This window comes from Atractosteus spatula, chromosome 2 (assembly GCF_055471065.1).
Source record: "Atractosteus spatula isolate fAtrSpa1 chromosome 2, fAtrSpa1.hap1, whole genome shotgun sequence".
NCBI classification, from domain to species: domain Eukaryota; kingdom Metazoa; phylum Chordata; class Actinopteri; order Semionotiformes; family Lepisosteidae; genus Atractosteus; species Atractosteus spatula.
The window spans coordinates 16187381-16203799 of record NC_142707.1 but is presented as its reverse complement, the minus strand read 5'-3'; the positions used below and the strand labels follow the sequence as shown (position 1 = coordinate 16203799).

The following is a 16419-nucleotide window of genomic DNA, read 5'->3' as shown; positions in this document are numbered from 1 at the left end:
ATTTTGTTATGTACAAATTACAAGGTACTGTAATTTGCTTTAATAACTGAAGAAATCATATGACACAATGCTCAAATAAGAACAGTAAAGGCTGCTTGCATTTTCTGCAAATCTAGCCCTGTTATTATAGCTTAATGGTAGCTAGTGATTTTAGTCTTTCTTTCTCTGTCACCTCAATACAATTCCTTCTCCATTTTCACAAAAACATATTTAAATGTACTTAGATATGCAGACTCCTTTCTTTCAACAAACCGCATAGTTGTAGTCACCACAAAACCTACTCCCCCGAAGGAACGATTTAGTGTACAAATCCATTAGTGAAGGTGAAGGGGGGGAAAAAAAGGAAATAACACTTGAATCTTTAACCACCTGTCACTCATCTCTTCATCAGAGCCCTTTTGATCCTCATAGTCCATTTTGTCTTTGTTTGCACGGCCAGTGTCCTCACTTTCCACCACCACTCCCTCGTCAGCCGCTTCTTGCCCGTGCCTACTGGCAGTCAGTTTTCTCTTTTTCAGTTTGCTTTTGCCGTGCTCAGGCGGCTTGGTCGAGGACTCCTGTGGGGGCAGCTCCTGGCTGGCACTGCCCGGCTGCTTGGTCAGTGTCATAACGCTAGCGACCTCTGCCGGAGGGTCGACCGCCATGCGCTTTACTTTCCTTCTCCTGCGCAGGCTCCGACTGCCCAGGCCTTCCGTCACAGGGTCCTCGTGCCACACGGGCCTCTTAGCCCGACCCGCTTCCAGAACAGAAGTCAGGCGGCGCTTGGCCCCAAGCAGCTGGTCGTCAGAGTCGCTGTGGTCTTTGCTATGGCTCGCGCTCCGGTAATCCTTGCCGTGCTGCTCCTCCAGGCTGGACTCCGAGCCCTCACTCAGGTAATGGCTGGGCTCCCAAGGGGGGCAAGCGCTGTCCGAGCGCCTCTTCCTTCCCCGCCGTTTGCGTGCCTGCCGCTTCAGGAGGCACCCCACTGCCAGCGAGTGGTCCCCCGCCTCCGCGTAGCCTCCCCGAGCCTGCTCTGAGCTCTCCTCCAGCGCTGACACCAAATCGTGGACCAGCTCGTCCATCGTTCTGCGAAAGTGCCTGGCAAGGTGGGAAAGAGGATAACACTCAGCCTAGGACCTTTCACCCGGGAATACATAGCTAGAGCACTGTGAAAAATCTGAAGTTCTTTTCCCCCATTAGAGCTTTTCATAACTTAAATGAACTTATCATTCGCTTAAATGGAACACTTCTTTGTTTTTACCTAGGATTTAAGATTGTAAACAGATCCATGCAATCTAATAAACTGTGACTTCTGAGAACCGTAGCTCTGTTGAAGTCTAAGAAATCAGTTCATAGAAGTGCCAAGTCGAAAATATGGATACAGTAAAGACTTCCAGTCATTCTTTCCTTGGTGTGAAAACACCTGCTGAAAATGAACTTTTAGAGTGATTCTTTAAAGCAGACACTAACAACCTTTTTGCTGCAAGCCATATTAAATTTTTCCTATTAGTGATTCACAATTAAAGTCATTGTCTACATATAAAGAAATCTAACATAAACACAGTAAACAAAAGTATAGAACAGAAAAATATTTTTGGTGTTTTTAAGAATACACATGGGCAACAGCACCCTCTAAGGGTAAGTGTTACCTGTAGAACATACATAAACAAACTGAATGAGTGAGCTGTGCCACTAAATGTAACAAAGTAGGTACCTTACATCTAATCTCATTGGGCAATAAAGCAAGTATTCTAAAACCTATTCTAGACTACCTGTTTGAGAACTACAAAGCATGTTAAATACAAATTAGCAAACCCTTACGAAAATAAGTCAATAAAAATGTTCATTATTCTACCACTCTGTCCAGTCAAAGTGGGTCTTATTCCAACTGGATAAAAACAGCCTCTTAACAAAAATGTAAATATTTCAATTGTTTTGTTACACAGTAACAGTATAGTATGTAAAAAGGCAAAAGTACAGTATGCACTCTGTAAATGAATGGGGTACTTTAGCAGAGTTGTCTCCAATACAGAAACATTCCTCTTACTACTGCAAATCTGAATCATATCATACAGTAAACATATAATTGCATAATAACTGTACAGGAGACAAAAACAAACCATTAAGTAATGAAAAGCCTTTATATGAAATCGCATCTTCTTGCAAAAGCAAGCAAGACTATTCTCCAAAACGCAGTGAGCTGCAATGTGGTGAAATGAAGTGCATGCTGTGCAAATGAAAGGAGTGATCAATGGGTAGAGGAGTAAACAGATACAAAATATTAACTGATAGCATTTAAAGCAGCATGAGTGATGTCGTTGTCATCACTTCTGAGCACGTCTCCATCTATAACCTTGCTCAGCCATTATAGCATGCATCTGTGCTACATGCAGATGTTTGTCAGAGCTTTACCATAAAATAACATGATCTGTTGGCAGAAAATTGACACCTGCTTTTTGTCAGGGTTCCCACATCAATCTGCAATTGATTTCAAGTAAGGGAAGGTCCTAGAGAAAAAGCTAAGCTTTACACTTCTGCACCAAAAAATATAATTGTTAAAATATCAAGAAATTTGTCTAAAGAATTTGAAGAACATTTACTTGTTGCAGTGCTTTATATCACATCAACTCTCTAGATAAAATTATTTCACATTAAAAATTGTAAAATAACTTTCATAAGTTGTCCTGTAAAGTGAAATGATTCACAATATGGATGCAAGTTTGTGCAGTTGCAAGCCTTTTATTTTAATGCTGCAGCCACATCTAATAATTACCTTATTCTTTTTGAGTCTACTATACAACTTCTTTAAACGTGGCAGAATGGACAAAAAATATTTAGCAAACAAAGGGAATAAAAGAATTATGTTAGCTATCAATTTAGTAATTAACTCCTTGTGCTTTCACGGGTCGCTTTCACACCTAGTTTACTTATAGACAACTGGATTTGTGTTTCACTTGCAAAGAAAATAGTTTCTTCAGTTTAGGTTTATTTCATCCCACAAGAGTCAAATCCAGTCAAACTTGTGTTTCTCTGCAAGTGAAATAAAACTTCTTTAGTCCACTTGTAACATCATGCAGACCAGCTGCCTGAACCCACAAATAATAAAAAAAACAGAACTCACCAACCCCAAAATTCCAGCTACTACTTTATTGCTTTTTTCTATGAAATGGAACACTGATTTCAAGTATTTGGGTATGCAATAATTTTTACACTGAATTATTTGTGTACCTCTCACTGCTCCTCTGTTATGTATGTCTTAATACTTGTGAAAACGATCTTGTGCAATGGAAAGAGTGTCTTAATGTTATACTGAACTGGAGTTTTATAGCATAAAGTAAAAACATTTTCCCATGTAATACTCACATGATTAAAAGTTTTCTTTCTGACGTGTTATGCTTTAGCAATAAATCTCAATGGTTTTCCGCAAATCAAGAAACTCTAGTTTATGGAGCTGCTAAGATAAAAAAATAAAATTCTCTATTTCATTATAACTCTTTATTTAATCAACATAAGTTGGCCAATATCAGATTCTCATTTACAACAAACTAACCAAGAGCCTTACACCAATATCGTACAGGAGAGGAAGAAAAGGAAAATCAATATAAAATAGCATAACAGGGCATAATGTAATAGGACAAGGCAGTGTTAACAAGTCAAAGTGTCAGGCATAAAATAATTATACAAGTCACACTGCCCTTAGATATGAAGGTGGACAGTTTCAGTTAGGCTGCAGATTATTCTAGTAACGACAGAAACAAAAGGAAATCACTAGTACCAAAAGTTGGTAGTTGCTTTTGGGAGGCTCAGATTAATAAATGTACTACATCTTAAATCGTATGAAAGTATAGAGAACAGTAATACATCAAGACAGGATGGCGTCTTCACAATTAAATATCTCAAAATTAATTTTAAACAGTGAAACATTCATTTAGTACGCAGAGAGAAGGCCACCTAATCAAAGAATACAGGTCACAATAAGTGCAATAGGGGGCACCAGTGATAAATCTTAAGGTAAAGTGGTATAAGACCAAGTTTTCCAAGAGCAGTTTTAAAGGCCATTCTGTAAAGCACAACACCACAGTTGAAGATAGGGACTACAAACATTTGAACTTGTGTATGTCTATAGGGATTTGATGCAATAAAGAAAAAAATAATCTTATCTCATAATTTATAAATAAAAAGTATTAAAAGGTTTTACTTTGAAAAGCAAATATTGAATGTCTAGATATTCATAAACTGATATTTATATATACTTATAATTTTGCTTTTGTAAAAATGTTGTGATTCTTAAAGGAGAACTTTATGTTAAATGAACAGCATAAACTAATTTTAGCAGATTTAACAGGAGATGCAGTTCACAGAAAATCTAAGGAACTTTATTTCAGTCTACCTGCATTTGAGATTATGTCAACAGTAAAGGTACCTAATGCAAGAAAAAGATTATGTGCTGGAGAACAGAGCACGGCCAATAGAACCCTATAAGACTCTCTTATTACCTGGAAAGAAGCTGTCAAACAAATCCTTTAAGATTTTACACACTGTAGTTTTGTTATTCTGAACATACAGTATTTATATCAAAACCAATACTGCACAGCTTTTCAGAAGGATTGATCCACATTATCAATAGCCTTGGGTAAAACTATAAAAATAATGCACAAGTGTATATTTTTTTATAATATCACTTTCAGGCTGCTGTAACACATCTACACCTGGAATGGCAAGCAAACATCATATTTAAAAGGGCTCAGTATCCCTGAACTTGTTACAGAAGTGCCATCATCCACTTCAAACCTAAATAATGTAGAATTCACTCTTTTAACATTGTGAAGTTTGCTGCTGTCTAGGGAGCTGTATGCTACACTTTGAGCACATGAGGGAGCACATGACCAAATGCCGACAGTGGCAGAGCAGAATTCCAACTATGCCCTTTGTGCCATGATTAGGATTTCACAACCTGATGTCGATCAGTCGCTGATGTTGCAGAAGAGAAGAGGGAGGAGTTTAGTGGGGAAGAATCTGTAACAAGGCTTACAGAAGTGACAGAAGTGACGTCACCCCTTTGAAATGCAGGCAGTGTTGAATTCTTTTAAGGCAGAGGACCCTGCCTTTGGGCATAACAGAGTTTGCCACCGTCAAGGGAGTAGTGCAGTGGATGCTTTTTGCTTTCCAGTGACACTGACTGAATCCTGGCAGGGGAAGAGCAAAGCCTAACTCCTCACACACATCACATGACATAGCTGCTATCTAAAAAAGAACTTAACTGCGTGTTAATAACTTTTTTCTATCATCTTAAAAAGGCAAAGTAAAATTGATATATATGTCTATAGCATTATATATGTCTATAACATTCAGGGTTGACTTACCACCCCCCTTTGAAAAGAGTCAGAACAAGGGCGGACTTCTGCTCTGCTGGGATATCAGCCGTTTTAAAATAGAGAATGAGGACAAAGGTCAGAGGAATGGATATTATACGAGCAGCAGGTATTCTAAAAAAATGATGCGACAGCTCTACTACTTCAACCGTTGTGAAGTTGAAAAAAACCCACGGACAGATACACCGGAAAACAGTTTAAGTGTCTGGAACTTTCTCTTTCCCATTTTGTGTTTTATTCGAGGTCTGATCCAAAATCTTATTTTTCTAATCACTGCCTTTCACAGTCTAAAAAGCAAAATTAATTTATAGTCCCGCAGTAATTGTTGTCGCCTTTAGTTAGCAGTTTCTGAAACTATAAACAGTTTTTTTCCAATCAAATATACAATATTTAAGTCGTAGAAAACTAACCCACTATACCATGCATTTAGTTATAGCAAGGTAAGATGATAGGTATTGCAATATAATATTGTTTTATGTAAACATTCCAAACAGCATCTTTTTAATGAAATCTTTCTAAGGAAACTGAAACTTAACAGTACACAGAATGAGAAAAAACGAAATTACTGGACAGTGTTTTTTATTAGATGGGTGGCACAGTGGTTAGCATTGCTGCCTCGCAGAGCTGGGGCCTTGGGTTCAGTTACAGACCTGGGGTGCTATCTGTGCGGGGTTTGTATGTTCTCCCCGTGTTTGCGTGGGTTTCCTGCCACAGTCCAAAAACATACTGGTATATTAATTGGTTTCTGGGAAAATTGGCTCTAGGTGTGAGTGTGTGCGTGTCTGTGTATCTGCCCTGTGAAGGCCAAGTGTCCCACCCAGGGCATACCCTGCGTTGAACTCATTGCCTGCAACCCTCAAGTGGATGAAGTGGATTCTTATATAGAGTCTCTTATTAGGATTTGTTGGCATTGTATATCATCTGAGGAACATAAATGCTAATGCTTGTTATAATATGCAATAGAAATAACGAGATCACCCACATGCAGTCCTAAACAATGATACGGTTTTAAAATGACACAGTGCAGTACCTAAAATTGTTCTAGCTTCAGTCTCTCATTTCAGTACAGATGCGCACCTTGATTTTTGGGCATTTTGTTCCCTGCACCATCAAACTGGTTATAACCAAAAAGTTGCAAAAACTGCAAGTTACAAAGAAAATATTTTAGGTTTCTCCCCTTGCCCTCCTCTTCGGATGCATTCAGGCATTCATGATCTTCAAATATCATAACACAAAATTTAATGTTCATATACATAAACAGTTCTTAACTGCTGTTTGCTCAAACAGTATAAATATGAAAGTATTACTAAACTTCCACAGCAAAGAACTTGGAAGAAAATGGCTGCTGTCTGTAGACAGGTATGACAATGTGAGCACCAGAGTTAATATCAAATATCTCTTTCTATAGCGTGACTAGCAATTTCCACCAGACACTGTTTTTCCAACTCGCTTAGCGTCACTGAAACTTGAATTGATATTGCCCCCGCAAAGTCCATCAAGCTTTTCACTAAAATTATTTTTTCTCTATCAGTTGAAGAGATCCACATTGCAAGTCAGATGTTTTGCCTGATAGAGAAATCTAATTTTAATTTTTACCATGCTAGTTGAAAGAAAATAATATACCAGAATCAGAAAATGCTTTTGCGCTGTGTGCTTGATAGACCTGTGCAAAATCTGATAAATGAAAGCTCCTCTATAACGTGTAGTTGTTCTTCCATTCACGGTGGTGCCAATACATCACATTTTATCCAAGTGGACAAAAAGTTAAACTAGTAATACTAGTGAAGAATTTTAATTAACTGCAATATGCAATCCTTAGATTTGAAATTGCCTGAATTGTGGTGCATTGCATGGTCAACAAATACGTACATGAGCATCCTCTGTGTCTCTCCTTTACAAAACATTATGAAAAACCTGGGAAACACACTATTTAGTATGTGCTTTTTTTGTCCAAAATACTGAGCAATATGGCCATCACAAGAGAAAGAGTAGTGTCCCCCACGTGTCCAATATATTACTTGATCTATCAGCAACATAAGTATTTTTCTTCATAAAAATATTTTTTGAAAGTCAGCATTCAAAAAACAAGCGTGATACATGTGTGATATGTTTGCTGTGTTAACAAGGTATACATTGCCTCACACGTATTACACTTCACAGTTGCTCAATGCAACAGCTTTCATCACTCAATGTCATTAGAACAGACTGTTGTTATTATGCTATTGCAAAATAACTACGAAAATGTGAATAGGTCTAATTTATTTTCACATAGCAATGCTGAACTTTTATTTTCCCCATATAAACAATATATGTTTTGGAAACATCAATCATTTATCAAGATCAAATTATGTTTTAGTGCTAAATGCAATTGATTTTAGGATTAATACAATTTGGGACACTCTACTATACCACTTCTTAAGAAAAAGTCAGGACATCATTTAATTTAGCTCCATGCTTATGTGCTTACGTTTACATGCTATGCAAACCCATAACAAGGGTTATCCAAAAGTACAATGCAAATGCTTACTGAAATGACTAAGTGAAATACTTGCACAAAGCAAAATAAAGAGCCATAAATGTACTTGTAGAAACCTAGCTGAAGGTACATGAGGATAGTACACCAGAACTACCAGCAGAGACTGAGATCCTCTTTGTTAAAAACATGGCACTCATAAGGATGTAACTTTGCACACTGAAATTATACCTAGATTAGGATCTAAGGGATGAGTCTAAAAAAATAAAAAGCATGATGGAGAAAAGGCAGCAGTCAAGATGCAATAGCGTATTCTCACAACTGGAAGTTCCCCATTATGACACTGACATGAAAGCAGCAGGTGATGTGTCAGATTGGCCTGGTGTGATATCATTAGCTGGAGCCAGCAGGTGAGCTTGAGTCGGAAGGCGTTTTAAGCAGGCTATGTCATCAACTGTCAAGTTGCCTTTAATGTGATTAGCATTAAAACACGCATATAAAGCTATATAGATACTTTAATATCCTGAAAGTACTTTAAAAACTTCAATTTGCAAAGTAAATATTGGCTGCACACCACCTTTAACACCAGTGAATTTGAAAAAAATCTTCAAACAACGCTAGATCATTCGCCCATCTGGCCTGTTTGGTAGTTATGAGTTAAATGATCCAAGGATCTTATCTAGCCATTCCATGAGGGATATCAGGGTTTCAACTTGAACAACATGGCAAGGTGGAATTGTTCCATATTCCCACACTTATTCCCTTAGCTCCAGTATAATAAGGTGCTTGTTTTGTCTTTCAATGTCTAATGCAGTTTCTTGCTGACACGTAACTGTTATGTGAGTGATGGCTAATCTGACAAAAACATGATTTTCAGAATTATTTCCTCCATAACATGCAATTTCTGCATTTGTTATTCAAGGGACAATTTTTGAATGCTTTGGTGATAATACAAGGAGAGGATATTTTTGGAAGGTACTTTTCTGCAAATACTGACTAGCTAATGAATGTACTTTAAAACTTTAGTCAAAATAAACTACACTAACACAAAAGGTTTCAAGCTTAATGTTCTTAAATTATGATTGTTTTCAATTGATTCTAGTGATTATAACCAAAATGTTCAAAATGCACTGAAATTGTAATTTATAATTTTCTGTTCAATAACTACTTTGTGTACTGTAGTCAGACTCAGCCTTTAAAGGGCCTTGTCAACTGGAGTCTTTTCTAGTAACTAAATCATATATTATTTACAATACTACACAAATCAAGAATTAAAAAAAAAACTCTCATGAGCACGTAGTTTGGCCAATTGTACCATTACTGTGGGCGCTAGCCTTGTGAACACACTGTCTCCGAGGCATGTCTGAATGCAACATTTCGGTTCTTATTCGTGCCGTTTACATAGCAAGGGTTTAAGAGTTCAAGCGATGACAAAAGAATGATATACCAAGATCTAATTCTCAAGTATTAAAATAAAACATGGATAAAAAAACGAAACAGCTTTGCATATTTCTTAAACACTGAATTTCTTTCATTTGCGCAGGTTTTATTGTATTGGGTTAAGGCTTTTTAGTGTTCCCTCATAGGTCCAAAATACAAGCTTACATACTGTATACCTCTAAATTAAATTTCCCTTTCAATAGCACACCTTCACCATTGTAATTGCACTGTACAGAAGCTTATTATTAAATTCATTACCAAAAGATGAACCTCTTTTATTTCAGAAATTGTATAACAATTGCATATTGATAGGATGTTCATTTTTTTAAATCGTGTTCCCGGGAGGGGGGGTATGTCAATCTTGAATATTTTTAGAAATTAAAATACGACTGAAATTAAACAAGAAAGGAATTTTACGTTAAAACACCAATACTATCTTCATCAACCTAGGGTTTTTGTATCTAACAGAATTTGGAATATGAAATCTCTGTATCAAATGCCACGTGAAGTTTTGCAAAAGCAATGAGATCTTCAAGTTTGGAAACATAACTGGTCATTGTAGATTTTCAGACAAATCTACGAACTAAGCAAAGAGAACATGTCAAAACAGCCTAGGCCTAGATTAATCTGCATTTTTGTCATCGAAGCTGTGACTAGTAGTAAGTGTTATGGAACAAGTGAGTTGTGACAACACAAGACACCGGCAAAGGTGATCTTAACATAAAGCTGACAACTGTTCTGTGTTTAATGTTTCCAAATTAAAATCATAACTCACCAGCTGGTTTCCACTTGACCGAGGCTCCTTAAGTTGGCTGCACGGAACATTAAAAGCTCCGGAGACTAGTTATTCACAAGTGAAATCAAACTTGACACGTTTAGGTGAACCACCATGATGGTTCAAAAAGTGCACGGGAAACGAGCTACGAAACAGGATGTCGGGCCGTACCACACTTAAGTAAATGAAAATAGATATCAGAAGAAATATAATTCCTTATTTTAGATGATAATGTATTTAATATTATATAAATATTATTTGAAAATACTTTAATGTAGTTTTAGTTAATATTGTGCGGAATGTTTTCTACATTATATTTTGTACTCTCCCCTACCCTGTACTTTGGTAGTTTATTCTCGTTTCCACAGAAACGAGTGTAAACTATCAGAAACATGGCTAAACTGTTGAAGCTAGAGAGAAGGATAGAGGGTCTAAAAGAAGAATATTTTAACAGACAAAGGTAAATTACAGACTTAAAAAGACATCAGAAAAAATATTGTATCTAACGTCAATATTATAAGGAGATAGTTATGTATTGCATTTATTAATTTAGCCGCTCCAGTAAATTACCATAATAAAGCTGTTAAAAAGATAACCAGCAATTAATCAACTATCAGTGTAAATGTAATGAATATTACACATATTGTACTGCTGATATCGCAGGTAGATCTGCATTTTAAATACACTACAAAACAATGTTTATCTTGTTTATCAACACTGAATAGATTTTACAACTCTGCACAACTCTGGTTCTCAGGTCCAGGAACCCTTTTCTGTCAGGTATGATGTAATAATAAATATAATAAAAGTTATAGCCTAAAACTTCAGTAGTACTTTGAGATGTTTGCGGGCACATTAAGGTTATTTGCAGAGTTTTCAAAGTACGTTGTGGATATTATAAAGGGCATCTGTCTCCAAGGAGTATTGTGACAAAGTTTTGGAACTTCCGGTACGTTTTTTTGATGCTGTATTTCAGGATTGCAGAAGAAAACCGAGGAAAAGAAAACAGCGCTGCTGTCCAAATACAGAGCTGGTTCAGAGGGTGCAGAGCTCGAGCCTATCTTAGGTAATGTTTTGTTTTATCCAAGAGAAGAATCCTTTTAAAAAACATAAAGATTCTACTAAAACAGTGGGAATGCAAATGCAGTGCCTCGTGGCTTCAAAAAACATCAGTATAGCAATCTGGTCTTACAATTAGTAAGATGTAACTATGCTAAAACACACAACATATACACATAAGGGGCTAGTTTCACAGACCAAAATAGTTAGTAACTATTCAGGTAACTTGTTTACTTGACATAATGTTAGGTTCTCCAATAATACTGCTGGTCACAGTCTATGAAACAACAGTGTCTGTGTGATGTCAGCATAGACAGATTTCAGCTTGGTAGAGGAGTTTTTGAAACTGTACTTATGCATCATTGTAGCTAGGTAACCAGAAAGATGAGAACAATGTATTGTAACTCCAGAAGATGTGTTATTAACTAACATTTTGGGCTTCTGTACAGCAATGATCATTTTAAAAGTATGTTCCAAGTATTCCACAAGGTTTTGCAATAACTGCTGCACTTACTTAGTATGGTCACCTTCCTCTGAGTTTGTGATGAAGATAATGATGTGACCTAACTACAAATTCCATAAATTCCACTTGTTTTCAACTGGATAGAGAGATGTGGATTGTTCTAGGTGTGGTAAGTGATGGAAGCCTGTTTTGTGCTGCTCATGCCAACCATGCACTGCTCACTACAGAGGGTATGTTCGTTAGCCTGGGAGTTCTTAATATATTTGCCAGTGTGACAATTATATTTTAGTGAATAAATGTGTTAAATATGTGTGTCACTTTTAAATCTCATGCAAGTACATACTGTATCATACATATAATGAGACATACCTTAGTCATTTATTATAAAAAGTAATATACTTGCCATACTTGGTTTCAGAACTGTTATCCAAACACAAATAATTCATTAACACCACTAGGAGTGTTTTGCTCATGAGACATTCAAAACCCAATACAACTCAACTCAACTTTGACATTAGATGAGTGTAAATGATAATGGAGAATCAAAAAATATGTTCTAAATAGGAACAGAGCAAGTAAGAACTACTAAGAGACTTGGATGTGCCATTTATATTAGCTTATTTTTATGTTTGTTAACTTGTCCAATGGAAAGATCAAAACACTTAAAATTACTCCTTATTTCGAACTAGTTAAAAGCACGGCCTGTTTGTCACAGTCTATATTTCCTGACATTTAAGGATCTCTAAATACATAATCTGAAGTCTGATCAAAACTAACAATGAAAAATTGTTTTTTACATGTTGCTATTCCTCTCACAATGAAAAGCAACCATACCACATGTACAGTAACAACATTTTTAACTATTAAAACTAAGCTTTAAATATATTTCTCAAATGACATTTGAGTTCTTTACATGGTTCTTTACATCTTAGAACATAATTTTCAGAAATCACTACTAATTTGCCAAACGTTTAGTAGCATCTAGACAACCTAGATATTAACAATGTAAGAAACAGAAACCAAAGTGTCAACCTTATTCATAGAATTCCCTTTCAAATTTGGTAAATCTCAATTACATCTCAACTTCAATTGAATTAGTTGTTAAATGAAACAGAACAAATTAAGTAAATTCAAACTCACCATAACTCGACCTACTTAGATGCTTATACACAGAAATATGTATACAATATATCTATAAGACAAATCTTTTGTTCTCATATAATTTAAAAATGTGTTCTGTGGTATCCTAGCAACATGTCAAATTATAGTATAATATGTAAGTGAAACATACAACTGTATATTCGAATGGAAAAATCTAACTTTTTGTTTACAGTAAAGAAATTTGTATTTGTGAACTCAAGGTTAATAGGAACAAAAAATGCAACAAAATGTATTTTGTTTTGGTATTTCTAAGCATATATTTAATGACATTATAATGACATCATACTTTTTGTTCTACCCAGTGATTTCAATTGACCATAAGTATGGAGAACATTCATTCTTTAAGTACATTTCAGAATGTCAATGTACAGTATGGGTCATACAGTATGTTCAGGCAAAGACTGCCACCCATTGAGCTCACCAAACTCTTCCTGTAACTTGCTTTGCTAACTCTTTTCTGCAACCTCTCTAACTTCTTGCCTATTCTTGTGTTGTTCTGATCTCCAGGCCTTTTTTTATTGTTACTGTATGTAAAATGCATGCTTAACTGGATTTAACTTTGCCAATGTTACGTCTTCCACTTTCTGTTCTCCTGATTGACTCTTTAGTAGCATTGGCCGAACGTTTTGGTCATTGACATGCTGCATGTTTGGCTTTTTCTTAAACATAAAACAAAAGGACATTTAGATATAAAATCATTTTTTTACATAGACAAACAAAATATTTCTGGAAACTTCAGATCTCTATCTTCTCACTGGGGTATCTAAATCCACTCTAAACAAACTTACTCTAATTATACACCCGAAGAAGGCTCCACAATTGAAACATTGTGTTTCCCTTCTTCTCTTTTCTCATGGAATAAACCTATTACTTGTTTCTTTACTGTAAGTATGTCCAGAATTCAACAGTCGCAATCAATGATAATCAGGTGATCACATTATAGTACTCCTGTACTGGAGTCCTTGCACTGACTTCCTAGCAGGTTTAGTGTCAACTTTAAAATGCGCGTGCTCATCTATAAGGCTCTAGATGGCTTAGCACCTCAGTGCCTATCTGATTTGTTACCTTCCAGATCCCCACATTGCAACCTTTGGTCATCTGATTCTGGTCTCCTGTTTGTCCCCCAAGCTCGCTTACACTTTCTGGGTGACAAGGCCTTTTCTTGTTGTGCCCCAGAGCTCTGGAATTCTGTCCCCAAGGATACCAGAGTGTTGCATACCCTGAGTGCTTTTAAATCCAGACTCAGAACATTTTTCTTCAAAAAGATTTTTATGTGATTGGTGTCTGTGTCTGCTCCTTGCATCTTCTACTACAATTCTACTGTAATCCCTTGTGTTTCTTTGTGCTAATTTTGTTATCCCCTATCTTTGTTACAGTTTTGATCCTCCTTTCTTTCTCCGTACTTCAACTTTTCCATCACTTTGATAAAGGTTCATCTAGGTCTCATCACCCCATAAAACATAACTCAACTCGTCTTTGGACTTTCTAGCAAATTCTAATCTGGCTTTTCTTTTTTGGTGCTGACAAGAGCTTTACAGTATGTCCTTCAGAGTAGCCTTTGTAAAACAGCTGTCTTCTGCAAGCTTTGGATTTTGATCCAGTATCTGCACTCTGCAGGTGATAGTGATTGCATCAACATTAGTTTTAGGGTTTTATTTCTAAAGAACTATGATAATGTTTCTGTCATCACCTATAGATATTTTCTTTATTAATCTGTTCTGTTTTCTTTTCATTTTTCAAAATTGTTGATTTTGGTATGTCTGGTTTCTGTGCTGATGGTTCTCATTGAGATTTTGTTTTATTTCTGCTTCAAAATTGTCAGCTTTTCTTTAACAGAGAGCTTTTTGGTTTTCAATTTGAGCTTCAGCTCCAAACACTGGAATAAAAAAAAAAGTTGAAAGGATGTTCAAAGCTCTTTCATTTGAGCCTCATTGCCCAGCAACAAATACCAGATTATAACTGAATTAACTTTATTAAAAATTAAATTATTAGAAGTTGTATTGATCATTTATGTTTTTTTTATTTCATAATAAGTGTTTGTTATTAAAGTTCATAAAGAAATAAACAACTTTTAGGATAGAACCATGGCGTTATGTTAAAGACGAACATTTAAAACAGCTCACTAAAATTAGAACAGTAAATATGTAGTAAATTATGCAGTAAGTATTTTAGTAAATATGTACATAATTTTTTAAGTGTCCCACTTTAGTAATCCTCTTAAAACTCACTTAAGTCACTTAAATATTTTTATTAATATGGTGCCGAAGCCTTAATAATTACTCATTACTTCCCCAGGATTTAAGTGCTAGAGTTCTTTTTGTACTGGGAGAACAAGCTCCTGTAAAACTTTAGCATTGCATGGAGTTTCAGCCAGTCACATTACAAACTATTTTAATTAATGTGGGTACCTGCGTCAACATGCGTAGGCTGCAAAGGAACAAGTAATACTGTAGGTTTATTCCATGCTGAAAAGAGAAGAGAGAAAACATTTGAGAGAGCCAAGTGCTCCCAGCAAAAATATCCATTGATTATATGTAAAGATTTAAAATTTGCCATGCAGTATCAAAGTGTTTTCTTTATAATACTTAATGCATACTTGACCTTTTTTCCAGATATTTTCAAATCTTTAAAAGTCTTAAATGAAAATAAATGAAAAATTAAAAGAAAATTGCAATCCTCACGGACCTTGCTTTGTATTTCCCAATACTCTCTTAAAAAAAACGAAGAATTTCCAGAGGCAATTTTCATTGAATAGTGGTCCCGATAGCTTTCGAGAGACAGAAAAAAAAATGGTTATCATTGATACAGCTAGAATATCATAATGTTTTTGTTTGTAATTAAATTTGACATCCCTTCACCATGAGAATGGGTACTCAGATTTAATGCAGTTCTCATTAGTGTTCCACAAATCGTAGTCATGGTATTGTCTATTTGATTGTTACATGATAACAAATTCCTGTACTTCACTCTTAAAAGATATCTGGTTAAGTCCTAGTAGATCTCTTACTTGCATTTGTTTTGAAAGTACTCCCTCTACAGTTTAAACAAGAAACATAAGAGTAGGATCTAATCCCCTGCAGATGACTTGTACTTCATCAGTTTGTCAATCTTTGAAAAGACTGAGCAAGACCCAATAATTAACAGTATATGAAGATTTTCTATACTGTATGTGGAAAAAATGGTCAGAACAAAGAAATCAAATTATCAAGCAAATTGTAAAATGTTCATATCCATTGAATGAAGTAATATATGAAAATTATAGTTTTCTTTGCAGCTTTTTTTGGGTTGGTATTGCCTTGGAGTTGTGCTTTTGAGTAGTTTCTCAATAATGTAAGTGACACACTTTGTTATATATCTGTATAGATAGAAGTTCTATCTTTGTGAACATTAAAGCTTGTTTGGATACATTTTTATGCCTGCATGTATTTATGTGGCATGTATTTTCACTCTATTCTGTCTTGTTCTGCTTATTGATGCTCAGTGACTGAGTCGCATCAAATCAAATTCAAATTCAAATCATGTTGTGGAGATCAAGTTATTGCTCCTTTTTGAACTGGCTGTATGGGTTCAATGCCAAGATAGTTACAGTAACTTGTGGGAGAATGAATTCTTCAGCAATGTACTGTATAATTTTTCAGAAAAAATTGTGTGCATTATTAAATGCTGTTTTAAGTCTGTTTGCTGGATGCATTCCTTA

At 35.7% G+C, this 16419-nt stretch overlaps 2 protein-coding genes across 2 annotated transcripts in view; one reads left to right on the top strand and one right to left on the bottom strand.

The window, feature by feature from the left end:
- gpatch2 (G patch domain containing 2) overlaps positions 1-10179 on the bottom strand; it is a 97420-nt gene extending 87241 nt beyond the window's left edge. The window contains exons 1-2 of the mRNA XM_088909253.1: positions 10040-10179; positions 370-1077 (exon numbers count right to left, since the gene is read on the bottom strand). Coding sequence (XP_088765379.1) covers positions 370-1077; positions 10040-10089 — 758 coding nt within the window. The 5' untranslated portion in view covers positions 10090-10179. The remainder of the gene's footprint in view (positions 1-369; positions 1078-10039) is intronic.
- Positions 10180-10431: 252 nt separating this feature from the next.
- Positions 10432-16419, top strand: part of spata17 (spermatogenesis associated 17) — a 71895-nt gene continuing 65907 nt past the window's right edge. The window contains exons 1-2 of the mRNA XM_088908671.1: positions 10432-10499; positions 11016-11105. Coding sequence (XP_088764797.1) covers positions 10432-10499; positions 11016-11105 — 158 coding nt within the window. The remainder of the gene's footprint in view (positions 10500-11015; positions 11106-16419) is intronic.